The following is an 18,107-nucleotide window of genomic DNA, read 5'->3' as shown; positions in this document are numbered from 1 at the left end:
AGTTTTACATACATTCAAATTCATAAACATCTTAAAGACATCTAATAGACGTCTATTTGACATCTGATAGGAAACGTCCAATAGATGTCTTGCAGATGTAAATGCAGACATCAAATAGACGTCTCCGAGATGTAGGCCTACGTGGAGAGGACTGGGGGTAAAACCTGGTGTTTAGAGGTGAGTGAATTCATAATGCAATGGCCAATCACAGGTGTTCAAGATCAACAGATATGTCTGTGATTGGCTACATTGCTCAGCGCTACGAAAACACGTTGTCTTTTGGCGATTTCTAGAGCACAAACACAAATACGCCCTGGAGCCTTTACCAAATCTGTTTAGCAAATATCTTATTATTACAGTTTTAACTGAGGGTGCTTTTGACTGCGTGAGAAAATGGATGTGTGACGTGAGAGCGTGTGAAAAGTGTCAATTGCGTGAGTTGGCAGCCCTGTGTTAGGTAAATAAAGCATTAGCCTTTAGTAACAGAGAATGTGCGTCTCATTTCGCTCTCTATATCATGAATCAATCGTGTGATGATAAGAAGTGATGAAAGAAACTGAGAATCCGAATCATTTGAATCAAATCATTTGTGAAATGATTCAGTGATTCGATTCAGCGGCACACGGACTACAAACCACAACAACAAACACAAACGAGTGAATCACAACCGAGAATGATTTCATGAGAGTGAAATTTATTAGATATGTACAAATAATTGAATATAAATAAAAAATAGCCTGCCAAAATATGAACGGCTGTGTAATTTGTATATATTTATAATCAAGTCTATTAACTCTCACTTTGACTGTCTTACTAAGGCACTGACTACTGAATTAGGAGCTGATTGAGACGCACCCAGAGATTGCATTGAGTTTTCTTTCTATTAATTATTCTCATCTTAAACAGGACAAAGTGTACAAACACACAGAAAAAACTCCTGGTGACACACAATTATAAAGATGGTGTTTATTAAAGAGGAGAGTGAAGACATTAAGATTGAAGAAACATTCACATTGAAACATGAAGATACTGAGGAACAACCAAAGATGGTGTTTATTAAAGAGGAGAGTGAAGACATGAAGACTGAAGAAGCATTCAGAGTCAAACATGAAGATACTGAGGAACAAACAGGTTGGTTTTCAATCTCAGAGCTGAAATGAATGATATTTATGAATAATGTCACACGTGTGTAGAAATGTTTTGACATTTGACAAAAGTGTTGAGATCACATGACAAATACTAACAACTGCCTTCAAGTGCAGCTGAGAATATCCAGCTTTCACACTGCATTTATTATGGCATCATGTACTTTAGTAACAATAATATGAAATTAGCCTAAACAATGTTTGAAAATTTGTTTATTTTGTAAAATTAAACCCAATATCGACTTCTAAGTACTTAAAGCAAACCTTGAAATGTGAGTAATCATAATTTGGCTACTGCATGCTGTCTGCATTTGTTCATTTAAAGCTATTTGGTAAGCAAATAAAACAGCCACTGGATATTAAAGCTACATCTAAATTAATCTGCATACAACTGAAAAGTGTTTGTTATAAAATTTTCTCTGTCCACACTAGCGTTTTCAAGCATTTTCCAAAAGTTTCGCATCCACACTGAAATGTCAGGAAATGTTAAATTCGGCTTACTGCGCATACGTGAAACCTCATAAAAGCTCACTGAGACTATACAAATGAAACACATGATACTTATTCCTGCAATTCTTCTAGTAAGTATAATTTATTTTTACTGAAGTATCTATTTGTGGTTGTTATTTTAAGAACAAGACAATGTAGGACATACAGAAAAACTGTACAAAATAAGAAAAAACTGTAAATGCTGTAAATATAAAGCACAAAAAGAAAGAAAAAGTTAAGCCAAAACAAAAATACAAACATTCAGGTTAAATTTAGATGTATTTATGTGAGGTGTACGATTGTAATGTCTAAGTTGTACACCTCTATATCTTGTATAAAGTAGTTTTTTTTTTAAAAAGAAGGGGAAAAAATAGGAAAAGGGAAAAAGAACATAGAACTCTCTCTTTCTCTCTTTCGGCTCGCTCCCTTTTTTTATCAGGGGTCACCACAACGGAGTGATCCACACAGCCGATTTAGCACGTTTTACACCGGATCCCCTTCCTGCCGCAACCCATCCCTGAGAGTGCATTAACTCATGCAACCCCAGTGCTGGGACACACTCACTCAGTCAGGAATGAAGATAGAACAAAATATATAAAATAAATAAATAAAGAGAGGAAATATAGAAAATAACTCCAATAATGTCAATATAATCAGGTGAATAAATTGATGACCACTGATCAGGAGCATCATAGTGGAGCATTGTTATAAAGAAGGTACTGTATTTTACCACGAGAACGGTATAAACTGTGAGGTGATGGAAGAGGTATGTGTACAAAATGCTGTGCTTTGGCATTTGATTAACTGTACCCCACATTTTTTAAGTAACATAAAAACTGAGCAAGTACTTCTGACCAGCCAAATTTACTTTTAGTATAAAAACCATTACATGTGAGTAAACTGTCAAATGACATCAAGTTAACTAATATTTTGTGGTCCAAACTGACTGCATCCACTCCAACTTTCATGGCCAATTCTGATTTTTCAGTAAGTGTGACTTGCCGATTCAGATTTTTGCCAATTCAGATAAAAAAAATAAAAAAAAAACTGTAATCAAAGCATATACAAAAATATTTTCTTCAGTTAGAAATAAAATATAACTAACAAAAATGTACTTTTCTTCAATGAATTTTGTTATGGAAGAATTTTGTAAACATTAATTACAGGATCGTCTGACAACAATAACTATAATAACAAAAAGACCACTGTGTCTTTAAACAGGTAGAAATAACAATGCTAGTACTAAATGCTATTACTTGAGCATTAATGGCACATTTTTCTTTATAAAGAGAAGCATTTCTGCCTTGTCACAAGTTAATCCAGCGGTACTACACTTTGGAGCGTTCATTCACATATTTGCGCTATACACCAATGCATACAGCGTCTTCACACACAGATGAAAATTCACGGCTCGCACGTTTTAATGACCTTCAAATGGAACATATACGCTCACTGTGAACTATTAGATTGAAGTGAGCATATACAGTATGTTTAATTTGAAGCTGTGTGTGAAGACGCTGAATGCGGTGACGTATTGCAAATATGTGAACGAATGTTCAAGTGTAGTAAACTTCAACTGATTTCCCCTGCTCAGGGAGTAGGTAGCAATGTACACTATTCAGGGACCATGTCAATCGGAACAAAGTTCATTCACGGAGCTCACTTCTAATTAGTTGGTTATCTGAATCAGGTGTGTTAGCTAAGAAAGATGCCTATTCAGCTGAGTGATGGTGTTTTAAGTGTCTTGTTAGGTTTGTTGTTCCGAACGTTTTTGTGGTTGTTCCCCCACATAGTATTTTGACTACGGTCACGATCCGGGCTGATCATGCAAAAAATTGGCCGATTTCGATCACTAGCCAGTCAATTGGTGCATCTCTACTCTATACTTATGTTTGATAAGATGGCTTCATTTACATAAGCACAGTGCTAACAGTCAGATATTCAAGACTTAGTTCACCCAAAAACGAAAATCAAAAATACGGTGACCCATACTCGAAATTGGTGCTCTGCATTTAACCCATCCAAGTGCATACACACAGCAGTGAGAAGTGAACACACACAATTAGGGGTCCGGTGCCTTATTTAAGGGCACCTCAGTCATGGTATCGAAGGTAGAAAGAGCACTGTTCATTCAAAATCCCCACCTTCAATTCCTGCTGGTGCGAGAATCAAACCAGCGACCTTCGGGTTACAAGCCTGACTCTCTAACCGTTAGTCAGGTGTGTTAAATAAGAGACATGCAAAACATGTAGAGCAGGGGATTAACTTGTATTGGTCTCTTTCTGCTTTAGACCTGATGCTGCTGAAAGAGGAAAGCGAAGAACTAAATGAAATAGAAGACAAATATCAGTACAAGAAACATGATTTCACTGGAGAAAATTTGTTTAGTTGCTCACAAACTGAAGAGACTACACAAAAGAGAGCTCAAAAGGAAGGATCTAGAAGTAATTTCATCTGCCAACAGTGTGGAAAAATGTTCACTAAAAAAGAAAGCCTTGAAATCCATTTAAGAGTTCACACTGGAGAGAAGCCTTACACCTGCCATCAGTGTGGAAAGAGTTTCTCTCAACAGAGAAACCTCAAAGCCCACATGAGCGCTCACACTGGAAGGAGAGATTTTAGCTGCCAACAATGTGCAAAACGTTTCACAAGAAGAGGAACTCTTAATAGGTACAACAGAATTCACACTGGAGAGAAACCTTACACCTGCTCTCAATGTGGACTAAGTTTCACTCAAAATGGAACCCTTAACAGGCACATGAGAATTCACACCGGAGAAAAGCCTTACACCTGCAAACTGTGTGGAAATAGTTACAATCAAAAAGGAGCCCTTATAACCCACATGAGAATCCATAACGGAGACAAGCCTTACACCTGCCAACATTGTGGAAAGAGTTTCTCCCTAAAGAGAAATCTTGAAGCCCACATGAAAATTCACACTGGAGAGAAGCCTTACACCTGCCTTCAATGTGGACTAAGTTTCACTCAGAAAGGAAGCCTTAACAGACATGAGAATTCACACTGGAGAAAAGCCTTACACCTGCAAACTGTAGAAATAGTTTCAATCAAAAAGGAGCCCTTATAACCCACATGAGAATCCATACTGGAGAGAAGCCTTACACCTGCAAACTGTGGAAATAGTTGACACATACTCAAAATTGAACTCATCCAAGGGCACCTCAGTCATGGTATTGAAAGTGTAGAGAGTGCTGTTCGTTCACAATCCCCACCTTCAATTCCTGCCGGAGTGGGAATCGAACCAACGACCTTCAGGTTACAAGCCCAACTCTCTTACCATCTTAGGCCATGACTGCCTCATTAGAATTCACACAAGATAGAAGCCTTAAAGGGTTAGTTCACCCAAAAACGAAGACCATCGTTCTTTATTCTACATTTTCATCTCTACTGTGACACTTGTGGATGCAAGTTGATGAGAGTCCCACGATGCACGTGGCAGCACCAGCACTGACCCAGATCCAGCATTATGATGAGGAACATGTTACGTGTGGAGAGACTCATGCTGTATAAAAGCTATTGAAATCTAATGATTTGCGTCAGTGGCACCACACGAATGTGTCTGAGTATACTTGTGAACGTGTATCGACAAGTGATGCATTAGAGACGAAAATGTGGAATAAAGTCTTTATTTTAGTTTTATTTGCACAGAAAAAAATACTTAATGCATCGGGAAAGCTTCTTGAGTCGGGATTTGAACACAGGATGCCCGGAGCGCAACAGGCTATCGGCACCGACAAGAGTTATGCTTTTTATGGTTGGTTTTTGGGCAGTATTGGAATGAATGTAGTAGTGAATGTAGTATTTGTTTTCCTAATGTTGTGTTAAATGTTCTATGACTGTATGTTTGTTCAGTAGGCCCTATGAAATTAGTTTTATTTTTTTTTGGTTATTTTTATTTTTGTTATTTTCATTTTTATGGTTAAATAAAATTGTATCAATAAAAAAAATGATGTCTAATTAATTAAAATCATGAAAATCTATACAATTTAACGTTAATTTATTAAAGGTTTAACAAAAATTACATGTTTAGAGCCCTATGAAATGTTGTACTTTTTTCTTACCTTATTTTCTATTGTTACCAAATTTTTACTTGGTTAATTAAATAATTCTAATTCTTTGAATGCATACAAATGGCTTTCATTTACTCTTACAATAGGTTTGTTTTGTTTGTTTTTTTCCTCAGAAATTCTGCATTGTGTATTTACATTTTTCTATTTATCAAATAAAGGCATAAAATTAATTAATCATTTAATTAATTAAATTTGGCAAGTAATGGGGATTTAGTATTCAAATTAAAACCTGAAAGAAATATTGTGACTGTGCCTAAGTTTTATTAATTTGTCAATGGTAGTAGTATTAGTATAATGTACATTTTAAATATTAGTAATATACAGTATGTCACAAAAATGAGTACACACCTCACATTTCAGCCACCATTTTAGTATATCTTCTCAAGGGACAATACTATAGAAATTAATATTTATTATATTTTAGAGTAGTCTATGCACAGCTTGTATAGCAGTATAGATTGAAAATTAACATACAACCATTATTGTTAAAATAGCTGGCAAGTGAGTACACCTTAAGTAAACTTGTCCAAAGTGTCAATATTTTGTGTTAGCATCATTGTTATATGGCAGTGCCTTAATCATCCTGGGCGTGGAATTGACCAGAGCTGCTGGACATTAGACATTTACATTTACATTTAGGCATTTGGCAGACATATGGTGCTTGTCCACTTTCTGCTTGAGGATGTCCCTCAGCTGCTTAGTAGGGTTCAGGTCTGGAGACATACTTGGCCACCCCATCACCCCATCACCCCAGACCATGATGCACCACCACCATGCTTGACTGTAGGCAAGACACAATTTTCTTGGTACTCCTCACCAGGGCATCGCCACACATGCTGGACACCATCTAAGCCAAACAAGTTCATCTTAGTCTCATCAGAAAACAGGACATGGTTCTAGTAATTTATGCTCTTGGACAGGTTGTCTTCAACAAACTCTTTGTGGGCTTTCTTGTGAGCCAGCTTCAGATGAGGCTTCCTTCTGGGACGATGCCTATGTATATTGTGTGAGCACTGACAAGCTGACTTTCTACTTCTGCAACCTTTAATGCAATGCTGGCAGCACTCATGCATCTGTTTTTTGAAGCCAAGTTCTGCACCTGACGCTCAGAATGAGTGCTCAGCTTCGTTGATCTACCCTTGCAAGGCATGTTCCGAATGAAACCCATCTTTGAAAACCTCTGTATGACCCTGACCAGTGTAGTGTAACTTGGTTTCAGGGTGTTACTGAACCTTTAATTGCCTTGGCCATCTTTGTGGAGAGCAACATTTCTAATTCTCTAATTCTCAGAGAGTTCTGCCATGAGGTACCATGTTGAACATCCAGTGGTCAGTATGAGAGAATTTTACCTGCTCTAGTACAAGATACACAACTTTGTATTGTCCTGTCAAGCAGACAAAAACAAAAACATGATGAATAGGACATGTAGCTTTGCATGGTTAAACAACATACTGCTGCACTCAAAAAAAAATAGCACTTTGGTTTAACATGATTTAATCATGGACAGTGTTTCCACATGATTCCACCACATTATCTTAACAACAATGGATGATATTAAACCAACTTGAAAAATTTGTGTTCATTTAACATGAACGGATGACATTCACTAAACATGATCTAAATACTAATTTTTAACTTGAATAATGGTTTTTATTGAACAGAAGTTAAAGTTAATGAGATATAATTAGTAATTAGTTAAGTGATGATTGATCATTATTGAAGACACCTGATGTTAATAAGCAGAATCACCAAAGGAGAAAATCACATTTTTTAAGAAACCATTACAGTGGTCAGTGTTTGCATTAGTTGGGGTCTTGAGCTTAACGTTTGTAAAAGCAGACTTTGTTTGGCTGTTGTAGCAGTGTTATAACAGCCAGACAAAACAGACTAAAGGCAATCGTGTTTTCAAGAAATGTTTGTGAAGTAATAGACCATGGGTTTTATCACTGGTTACATAAACTCTATAATTGAGAGTCGCATATATAGTCAGACAGATATGTAAAAAAAAAAAAAGTTTTATTAAGACACAAACATGAAGAATCTGTGTGAGAATCACAACAACGGTGACCGTCAGAAAAAGCATGTTGTAGCCAATCAGAACTCATCCATGATTCCCATCATGCATTGGAGCCCTTTTAAGTCTAGGAAGAGTCACGCCTCTCAGGATGGTCTTGACCAATGAAAAAGGCTGAATTTACAAACGGGAGGTTGGAAATAATGTGGGTTTTATGACCATTTGTCTGAAAGCATGGTTCGAATGGTTGTGGCATTTTATATTTTGGATTAAAGTACGAACACACATGGCATTCTATGAGGAGGTGGCGTATACCAAAGTGTGCATCATTAAATGAGCATTAGTTTGATAGGAGACACATAGTTATAGGTAGGTCACATTGACTAGTACTTCACGCATTAAGCATACATACAATAAAAAAATACAATTCCAAAGACATTATACAAGATAGTTATAGTACACACAATGACCTAAAGGATTTGTGTTCATTCAAAGAAGTTTTCCTATGAATTAGGGACGAGTCCATTTCAATGAGCATAAAGTCTTTCCTATAGGAAAGAATAGGAAAAGTTTTTCTACCTGCATTTCTTTGTGTCGTAAAACTAGTGTGATCAGATGGTTGCCCTGGCGACTGAGCTCCTTTTGGATGTTAGTCACTTTCAACGGTTGTTTCCAGAATTCCAACATAGAGCTGGCTTGTTGGTTTTAAAGATTATTTGTTATAAGTAACAAATAATAGTGTGTCTGATTGGTCAAAACATTACAACAGCCACATAATTTAATTTTAATTTAAAGTTAATCAGAAATATAATCATAACACAACTTCACCTGTTTATGTATATTGCTAAATAAATAAAAAAATAAATAATAAATTTTTATTAACCCGAGTCCATTAACCCATGAGTTTCATGTTGGCTTATACAATTAAATAATAGCCTATATAATACAGTTTTGTTTCAAGCCTATGTATTTTGCGCGATAGGTGAAATTATTAACGGAAACAGCTATGCAACAATTGCTTTTTTTTTAGGGATGTCGTCATGCCGCACACAATTTTATTGGTAAAAAGCCAGTTGGATGGAGACAGCAAATTTTACAGTTTTTTAATGCATATTCTCTTTGTCAATAACAAAACATTGCAAAAAACTGGATGGAAACTTGCCCATTGGGCGACAGAGTTGTTGTCAGCTTAGTGTTAGCAGTAGTGTGTGACCCACTGTTGCGGATCATTTACATTGTGTCACGTAGTGTGAAAAGCACAATGACCTAATGACAGACAGGATGTCATGTAGTCTGAACAGCACAGTTTTTTCGCCGATTAAGTCGTAGGTATGCCTCAACTGTGAGAGACAAAATCTCAAAAAAAAGAAAAAAAAAAAAAGAAAATCACATTGTATGATTTTTAAATAATTAATTTCCCTTTTATTGCATGAAATAAGTATTTGATCACCTACCAACCAGCGAGAATTCTATCTCTCACAGACCTGTTAAGTTTGTCTTTAAGAAGCCCTCCTATCCTCCACTCATTACCTGTAATAATTGCACCTGTTTGAACTTGTTACCTGTATAAAAGACACCTGTCCACACAGACTCCAACCTCTCCACTATGGGCAAGACCAAAGAGCTGTCTAAGGACACTTGGGACAATCAATGATCTTGAGAAAGGTGAGGGATCACCCTAGAACTAAACGGGAGGACCTGGTCAATGACCTGAAGACTGCTGAGACCACAGTCTCATCGGTTACCATTAGTAACACACTACACCGTCATGGATTGTAATCCTGCAGCGTGTGCAAGGTCTCCCTGTTCAAGTCAGCACATGTCCAGGCCCGTCTGAAGTTTGCCAAAGACCATCTGTATGATCCTGGAGTAGGCATGAGAGAAGGTCATGTGGACAGATGAGACCAAAATATAATTCTTTGGTATAAACTCCACATGCCGTGTTTGGAGGAAGAAGAAGGATAAGTACAATCCAAAGAACACCATCCCAACTGTGAAGCATAGGGGAGGAAACATCATGCTTTGGGGGTGTTTTTCTGCAAAGTGGACAGGACGACCGCACCGTATTGAGGGGAGGATGGATGGGGCCATGTATCACAAGATTTTGGGCAACAACAACCTTCCCTCAGTAAGGGCCTGTTGTCCAGCTACAGTCCCAAAACCTGAAAGATCTGCAGAAGACCTGTATGGAGGAGTGGGACAAAATCCCTGCTGCAGTGTGTGCAAACCTGGTCAAGAACTACAGAAAACATCTGACCTCTGTAATTGTAAACCAAATATTAAGTTCTATTTTTCTAGTGTATCAAAGACGTGTTTCATGCAATAAAATGGAACTTAATTATTTAAAAATTATACAATGTGACTGGATTTTTTTTAGATTCTGTCTCTCACAGTTGAGGTGTACCTACGATGAAAATTACAGATTTCACCATTATTTGTAAATGGGAAAACTTGAAAAATAGGCAGTGTATCAAATACTTATTTGCCCCACTGTACTTGTTGAAATTCATACCAGATTTGTTAGCCTACTATTTCTTGGCACAAGTGGACAGTTCAGTAAGAAGGAACTTGTACGTACACACAACAAAACTCACTTGAGAATTTATATTTAATATTTGTCACGGTTTCAGTCAATAATTTCAGCCTTCAAATAATTTTTTATTTTTTCTGGTGCCATTTTATATCTGCAGTCTCCGAGCTATTTGAAACTATTTACGTATAAAAACAGAAATACGGTCTTGTTTATAAATTACCTTTCTAGGTCTATATGTGATGGCAAAATTATTCCACAGTATTGCGCTGCCTTCAGAGTGATTTTTAAAATTGCTCCTTCTAAACTTGTCAGTGTGTTTCCAGAATGCGTTTGCAAATGATCTTTCAGGTTTCTCTGATTGTGAAACTTAGGTTGCAGAAGGTCTGTCTCCAGTGTGAAGCCTCATGTGAGCGGTAAGGTTTCCTTTAAGTGTGAAACTCTTTCCACATGAAAGGCAGCTAAAAGGTTTTCCTTCGCTGTGAACTCTCATGTGAGCCCGAAGGTTTCCTCTAAATCTCAAAGTCTTTCCACAGTAAGGGCAGATATAATCCTTCTCTCCAGTATGAATTCTCATGTGTAGATTTAGGTTTGTCTTGTTTGAGGAAGTCTTTCCACAGTGACTGCACATGAACGGCTTCTCTCCAGTGTGAGATGTTACATGATTTTTAAGGTTGTAACTGTCTGAGAAACTCATTCCACACTGATGGCATATAAAACTGAGAGAGGGAGCTCTTGAGTGAACCACCAAGTGCTTTTCAAGGGTTCCCTTATGACTGAACTTCTTTTCACACTGATCGCATGCATACGGCTTCTCACCAGTGTGAATGTTCATGTGATACTCAAGGTTTGGTTTGGTTGTAAAACCTATTCCACAAAGTTTGCAGAGGTACGGCTTCTCTCCAGTGTGAGTTCTCATGTGCCTGTTAATGCTTCCTTGTTGACTGAAATGTTTTCCACACAGAGGGCAGGTGTAGGGCTTTTCACCTGTGTGGACGTTCATGTGGCTTTTGAGGGCTGCTTTTTTAGTGAAAGATTTTCCACACTCTTGGCAGGTGAAAGGCTTCTCTCCAGTGTGAATCCTCATGTGGACTTTAAGATTTCCATGTTCACTGAAATGTTTTCCACACTGTTGGCAGGTAAAAGGCTTCTCTCCAGTGTGAATCCTCAAGTGGACTATAAGGTTTCCATGTTGACTGAAACTCTTTCCACAATACTGGCAGGTGAAATTAGTTTTACTTGAGGAAGTATTTTCTGTCTGAGAGCGACTAATTGATTCTCGTCCAGTTATAAAATACTGATCTTCATCTTGCATTTCATCTAGTACTTCACTCTCCATTCTCGGCACCATCAGTTCTAAAAAGAGACAAATACAAGTTAACCCCTGTTTAAAAGCAACAGAAGAACAGAGTGCAACAATGGCCCAAATCTGCCATTTATTCTGGAGTCACAGTCCTGCAGAGTTTAGCTCCAACACACCTCTAATAAGTCAACCTCACAAAAGTACACCTTTTACATTTCAGCAAACAATTTAAGTATATCTTCTCAAGGGACAATACTATAGAAATGAAATTTGGATATATTTTAGAGTAGTATAGCAGTATAGATTTACTGTCCTCTAAAAATACAGCCATTATTGAAAAATAGCTGGCAACAAAAGTGATAGCAGCAGTATGTTGTTTTGCCATGTAAAGCCACATGTCCAATTCATTATGTTTATGTTATGGTCTGCTTGACTGTTCTGTGCATCAAGTGCAGAGCCTGGCTTCAAAAAAAAAAAACATATGCATGAGTTCTGCCAGCTTTGCTTTAAAGGTTGCAGAAGTAAAAGGTCAGCTTGTCAGTGCTCACACCATACGCTGCACAGTGCTAAAAGTCGGTTTGCACAGGCGTCATCCCAGATGGAAGCTTCTTCTGAAGCTGGCTCATAAGAAAGCCCACAAACAGTTTGCTGAAGACAACCTGTCCATGAGCATGAATTACTGGAACCATGTTCTGTGGTCTGATGAGACTATAAGATCAACTCAGATGGTGTCCAGCATGTGTGGTGATGCCCTGGTTAAGAGTACCAAGAAAACTGTGTCTTGCCTTCAGTCATCATGGTAGCATCATGGTCTGGGGCTGCATGAGTGCTGCTGGTTCTGGGGAGCTGCAGTTCATTGAGGGAAACATGGAGTCCATTATGTACTGTACATTCTGAAGCAGAACATGGTGCCTTCCCTCTAGAAACTAAGCTGAATGGCAGTTTTCCAACAGGATAACGATGAATGAGTGGCTAAGTTTGTCTCCAGACCTGAACCCTGTGGGGCATCCTCAGATGGAAGGTAGAGAAGCACAATGTGTCTAATGTACTGCAGCTATGTGATGCCATTATATGGAAGAGGATCCCAGCAACAACCTGTGCAGCTCTGGTCAATTCCATGCCTTGCAGGATTAATGCAGTGCTGGATAACAATGGTACTAACATCAAATATTGACACTTTGGACACAGTTTTGACAAGTTCACTTCGGGTGTACTCACTTTTGTTGTCAGCTATTTTGACAATAATGGCTGTATGCTGAGTTATTTTCATAGGACAGTAAATCTATACTGCTATACAAGCTGCACACTGACTATAAAATACATCCAAGTTAAATTTCTATAGTATTATCCCTTCAGACAATATACTAAATTTGTAGGGCTGTAATCAACCAAAGAAAATCTTGGTCGACTGAAGTCCTGAAACTTTCGACTAAAAAAGACGTTGTGGAGAAAAAAAAAAAAAAGTATGTTACATTAATTAGATACGCACTGCGCTCAGTACTTGGTAGCCTTGTTGTCTGCCTAAATTAATTTTAAATAAACATAAAAAACTAATAGGCTATTTGCAGTATATTAAATCATTTTTGACCTAATTATTTTGCACTGAAATGAGTCTGACACACGAGTCTGTCGTCTCTGACAGCGGTGCATCACGTGCACCTGCGCAATATCATAGCCTGTGATTTCTGAAAACAGTACTATGTTGTCAACTAGTGATATCACAAGAACTTTTGAGTAATGTGCAACATATTAGAAAATTATTTTTGTCATATAAGTATAACTGTCAGACACTATCATTTCAGCCGCTCTGCGCAGCTCGCACAGAACGAGGCTGAACATTAGAGCTCAGCTTCGCGGGTGAGACACGAATAGACTTAAAGCTTTTACTAGTGCAGTCTGAGAGATCGCCGATACACGATACTATGGTGCTAATTTAATTAATTATCTATGTACTAAATTCCTTATTCGTTTTGTAAAGGTAGACCTGCTATTGGCATATGATTAAGTTGTGCGTGTACAGAGCGCTGACTGGAGTTGCGCCGGAGTTGTTTAAGTTACTTTCGGTTTCATTCTCTGCTATCGTCAGTGAGTGAGTTGTAAATGTGCGTGCATGAATGTAAATGAATGAATCTTTCTTTACCCGTCATACTGCAATAATGTTACCGCTGTATGTCTGACCGTTGTCATCAGGTGATGTTGTAGTTCAGTTCATATTGAATGCGGAGAAGTGATGCGCGTGTAATTCACGTGCGTATGTTTGGCGCCATTTGATCGCATCGTAATTCTGATTAACGCATATAGATGTTACAGAGGTGAATGCTTATGTTTCCTATATACAGACCGATTATGATACATCGTAATTAATTCAGCCTGAACCACGTTTTACTACCTCTGTTATCCTAATGACTGCAATGCTAATATAATATAACACAATTAGTGCTTTCCACCTGATGAAATGAGCGCGGCAAAAAAATCGACCAATCAGAATTTTGGTCGAACCAGACCGTATCGACCAATTAATCGACTAATCGACTGGGACGTTATAGCCCTATAAATTTGTGTGAGGGGTGTACTCACTTTTGTGGGATACTCTATAGCAGTTTTTCTCAAACTGGGGTATGCGAGGTGACGGAAGGGGGTTCGCGAACAAAATGCTGAGCTTTGCCATTAATTTGGTTCTACCCCAATTTAAAGTAGCATAAAACAGAGCATGTATTTCTGACAAGCAAAATGCCGCTTTTATGCTAAAACAGGAAAATGGGAGTGCCGTAAACAATCAAAGACATCAAATTACCTCATCTCTTGCAGTCAAAACTGACTGTATCCATACCAGCAGTGTGCGTATGATAGGATGCCTGCAAAGTATGCTACTTTAGCAAACAGCGCTGCATGTACTTAAGTATCTTTTAAGTATATTTGTAGCACTTAATAGCAAAGAACAAATATTGACAGTCTGTACAAAGACTGATACAGAAACAACACTTTTCATGTTTAAAATATGAGTAATGATATGAGTACTTACTGAATGAATGAAAGATGCTTCACTTATTAAGACCACTTACTGCCACCTTCTGGCGATTTTAGTTATTTATTGCCAGCCTAGGCTGGTTGGCTGATTTTAGCTGGTCAGCAGGTTGGTTTTAGAGGGATTTTGGCCATTTTTCCTGGTTGGTCTTAAATGTCAGGCTGGGAAACCAGCTACTCCCATCTTTAACCGGCTACGACCACTGCTCTTTACTGAAAAACATTCAGTAAAGAGCAGTGTTGAGCAAGACTGGCAGGAGACTGTATATGTCAGCTTCATGATTTGACTGATTTAGATGTTACGTAGAAAGAGTGATAGCTCAACGCATTAAAGGAAAGGAATATTCGTGTTTTCCTAACCACTGACCAAAAAAATAAATAAATAAAAAGAATCCATTTTTGATGTATTTTGTGAATAGAGAAGATTGGGTTCACTCTCGTACAAGCTAGTCTAGTCTAGTTAATAAAATGTTATTAGTAAGAATTTTGAGCTTCTGTATCACCTCAAGAAAGTACAAAATATAGCAGCATCTATTGCTTTTTTTTAACAATCAAACTAAAAAATTAATCAAATAGTTCTCTGCTGCACATTAGTATGTGTCTGGTCATATGATCTCAACATATTTTTGTCCACATGAAGCTCCATTTTTAAATAAAACCACCGTAATAATGACACTCTTTATTCTAAAAATATTATTAAAGAGAATAAAAACAAACCTGTTTCTTCCTCGTCATCTTCTTGTTTCACAATGAATACTTCTTCAATCTTTATGTCTTCATCCTCCTCTTTAATAAGTGCCATCTTTATAACAGTGCCTCACGGGGATCTCAGTTGATTCAGCAGGAGTCTGTTTGGACAATCAGTCATAATTAAGATCAGAACAATTAACAGAAATTAATGCAAACTAAATCTGGGTGCATCTCAGTCAGAGTACAATAGTTAGAACAAAGTTTTACAGATAATGTACTCACCCCAATGTCATCGAAGATGTTCATGTCTTTCTTCATTTGTAAGGAAATTGTTTTTTGAGGAAAACATTTCAGGATTTCTCTTCATTTAATGGACTTCTATGGTGCCCCCAAGTTTGAACTTCCAAAATGCAGCTTAAATGCAGCTAAATGATCCCAGCCGATGAAGAAGGGTATTATCTAGCGAAACGATCGGTTATTTTACAATTTATTTATTTTTTAATCTCTACACAGAGCTAGACAAGATGAGCATTTGAGGTTAAAAAGTACATAAATTGTCTTTTTTTTTAAAGAAAATAAACAATCGTTTTGCTAGATAAGACCCTTTTTTTCATCAGCTGTGATCGTTTAGAGCCATTTGAAGCTGCATTTTAGAAGTTCAAACTCCACTTTATGGAGAAAAATCCTGAAATGGTTTCCTCAAAAAAAAAGAAAAAAAAAAAAAAATTCCTTACAACTAAGGACAGGAGAACATACATAACAAAATCAGAACAATGTCTAAAAGCTGCTATTAATAAAGGTGTACAGTAAACAAGCTAAAAACCACAGAACTGTGTTTTTATAAGCTGTCGACCTAAAAAAACAGTGTTTAAAAACAAGAACAAAAGCAGAGTGCAATGTGTCTTACTACTAATTGGTCAATGTCAGTGCACCTTTTCCTTACCTTGCTTTGTTGGAGAAACGATCCAACTGAATGGCCCAACTTGAAATACCCAGAAATCTACAACTATTTGTGTTTTTTAAGTCAAGAGCTTATAAAAACATAGATTGTTTTTTAGCTTGTTTACGGTACACCTCGACTCAGAACAGCTTTTACACCTTGTTCAGTTTTTTGTTAGAAGTCAGAAATGACAAGGAGTCCTCTTCCCGCAATACAAAGTCAATGAGGAGCATTAGAATGATGGTGGTTTTCCAGGAAAAGGGAAACCAGCTAAAAACAGCTACTTCCATCTTAAGCCAGCCTACCAGCATAGGCTGGTTTTAGCTGTTTTTTTCAGCAGGGTAATGATTTCAGAAAATTTACAAATTTAGATCATTTTACAGACAATTTTTAAATTTTTACACTCATTTTGCCAGCACAGGTCCCATAAGACTACATTAACCCTTGTGTGATCTTATGGACATTTTTGTCCATTTCAGTTTTGTTTTTTGTCATAAGTGTGCCTGTGTTAATGCCATCTGCATACATTTTGGCTCAGGAGTTTATTTTTATTGAAATTTTAATACTTAACCATCATTTCCTTCAAAAAAATAAATTTTACTCTCTGTACCATACTCACACTCAGGACATTAAGGACAAAAATGTCCACATTGAAACCCATTAAAACTGCAACTGTTTAACCCAGGGCCATTTGACTATAAAATTATGCTAATGTGCATTCATTCTACCGACAAGGCTTCACATTTAGAATTTAGAATCTAATAAGCAAAGAAAAAATTCTGCTCAGCATTTAGTACATGGAAATTACAATTTTTCATTTTTTCATAAAAAAAACACCTGTGGCATTATGCAAACAAACCAGCATTTAAAGAGTTACAATACGGAAAATGAATGAATATTTGGTATCTATGGATAGAACATATGTTGGTTAAAAAATAGACATAAGTGAAAGTGGAAAAAAATATTAATAAATCAAATTTATTATAACAGTTTTTGGACATGGACAGTTTTGTCCATTTTGCACCTATGTGTACATTTTTTTAACTCACAAGGGTTAAATGTGAAGATATACCCAATTGTAGTGTGGTAAAGTTGGTTTTATGTTGGACATTCGTTAGACATTCGATCTTTACATCAGCATTAATTTATATGTAACCGCATAATATTCATGGATCATGCTGTATCTTGTTCAGATCACATTTAAAAGCATAATATAACAAATATTCATAATATTATTCGATGATGTAATTCTTTTAAGCGTCTGAAGTGGAAAAAGTCCTCAGAACGATCCCCACTTGCGCATGTCAAGTTAGGGAGTGTCTCAAAAGTACAAAATCCACAATAATCTTGGTTAATAATATGTGCGTTATTCCATAAAAATACTTAAACTGTGATCCTTTTATGTATGTAGTTTCTGTTAACAAATAGACTAATTATAGATTAAGATTATTTAAACTCTTAAATGGTTAATATATCTGTTTTAAATAAGTAACCTGAATGTCAGAAAGAAAATACATTTATTTAACTTTCTGGTTGTTTTATAGAAAGAGCTCAAACCACCTGCAGTGTATTTATATATACATGAAAATACAAAATTACTGTAGTATATACCATTTTCTGTAGTCTGGTGTCTTTTAGTTAATGTGTTTTTTTTCTTTTTTTACACAGTGCAAATAAGCCATCTTTACAAATACTACAAAAGACGACTGTTAATTAACATTTTCAGTGGCGTAAGTGATAACACGAGTAACTTTTTAACGCGAGAGACCCGAGTTCGCGTCCGCCTTTTTGGTGAAATTGTTTTCGAAATCGTCTCCTTTTTCCTTTTCATATCACATCGGAAAGGCATATGTTTTCAATAAAAATTATTGAGTTGAAATAAAG

The 18,107-nt window shown here is 36.8% G+C and overlaps 2 protein-coding genes across 2 annotated transcripts in view; one reads left to right on the top strand and one right to left on the bottom strand.

Moving 5' to 3' along the window:
• Positions 1–959: 959 nt before the first annotated feature.
• Positions 960–18,107, top strand: part of LOC141340027 (uncharacterized) — a 158,193-nt gene continuing 141,045 nt past the window's right edge. Inside the window, exons 1-2 of the mRNA XM_073844991.1 lie at positions 960–1,131; positions 4,040–4,642. Coding sequence (XP_073701092.1) covers positions 960–1,131; positions 4,040–4,642 — 775 coding nt within the window. The remainder of the gene's footprint in view (positions 1,132–4,039; positions 4,643–18,107) is intronic.
• Positions 10,637–15,401, bottom strand: LOC141342774 (uncharacterized). Its single transcript, XM_073847308.1, has 3 exons — positions 15,311–15,401; positions 11,076–11,622; positions 10,637–10,985 (listed from the first exon to the last, which is right to left on the bottom strand). The coding sequence occupies exons 1-3, from the start codon at positions 15,393–15,395 to the stop codon at positions 10,637–10,639; spliced, it is 981 nt and encodes a 326-aa protein (XP_073703409.1). The 5' UTR covers positions 15,396–15,401.

Source organism: Garra rufa, chromosome 1 (genome assembly GCF_049309525.1).
Source record: "Garra rufa chromosome 1, GarRuf1.0, whole genome shotgun sequence".
Classification (NCBI taxonomy): Eukaryota; Metazoa; Chordata; class Actinopteri; order Cypriniformes; family Cyprinidae; genus Garra; species Garra rufa.
Note: the sequence above shows the minus strand (reverse complement) of the source record. Positions and strands in the feature narration are given on the sequence as shown.

Bases quoted from the DNA above. Each gene is read 5' to 3' on its own strand.
- LOC141342774 (XM_073847308.1), bottom strand. From the start codon at position 15,395: ATGGCACTTATTAAAGAGGAGGATGAAGACATAAAGATTGAAGAAGTA. The intron at 11,623-15,310 runs GTTTGTTTTTAT...GTCTCTTTTTAG, and splicing joins AGATGACGAGGAAGAAACAG to AACTGATGGTGCCGAGAATG. The intron at 10,986-11,075 runs GTATGCATGCGA...TCCCTCTCTCAG, and splicing joins ATTCACACTGGTGAGAAGCC to TTTTATATGCCATCAGTGTG.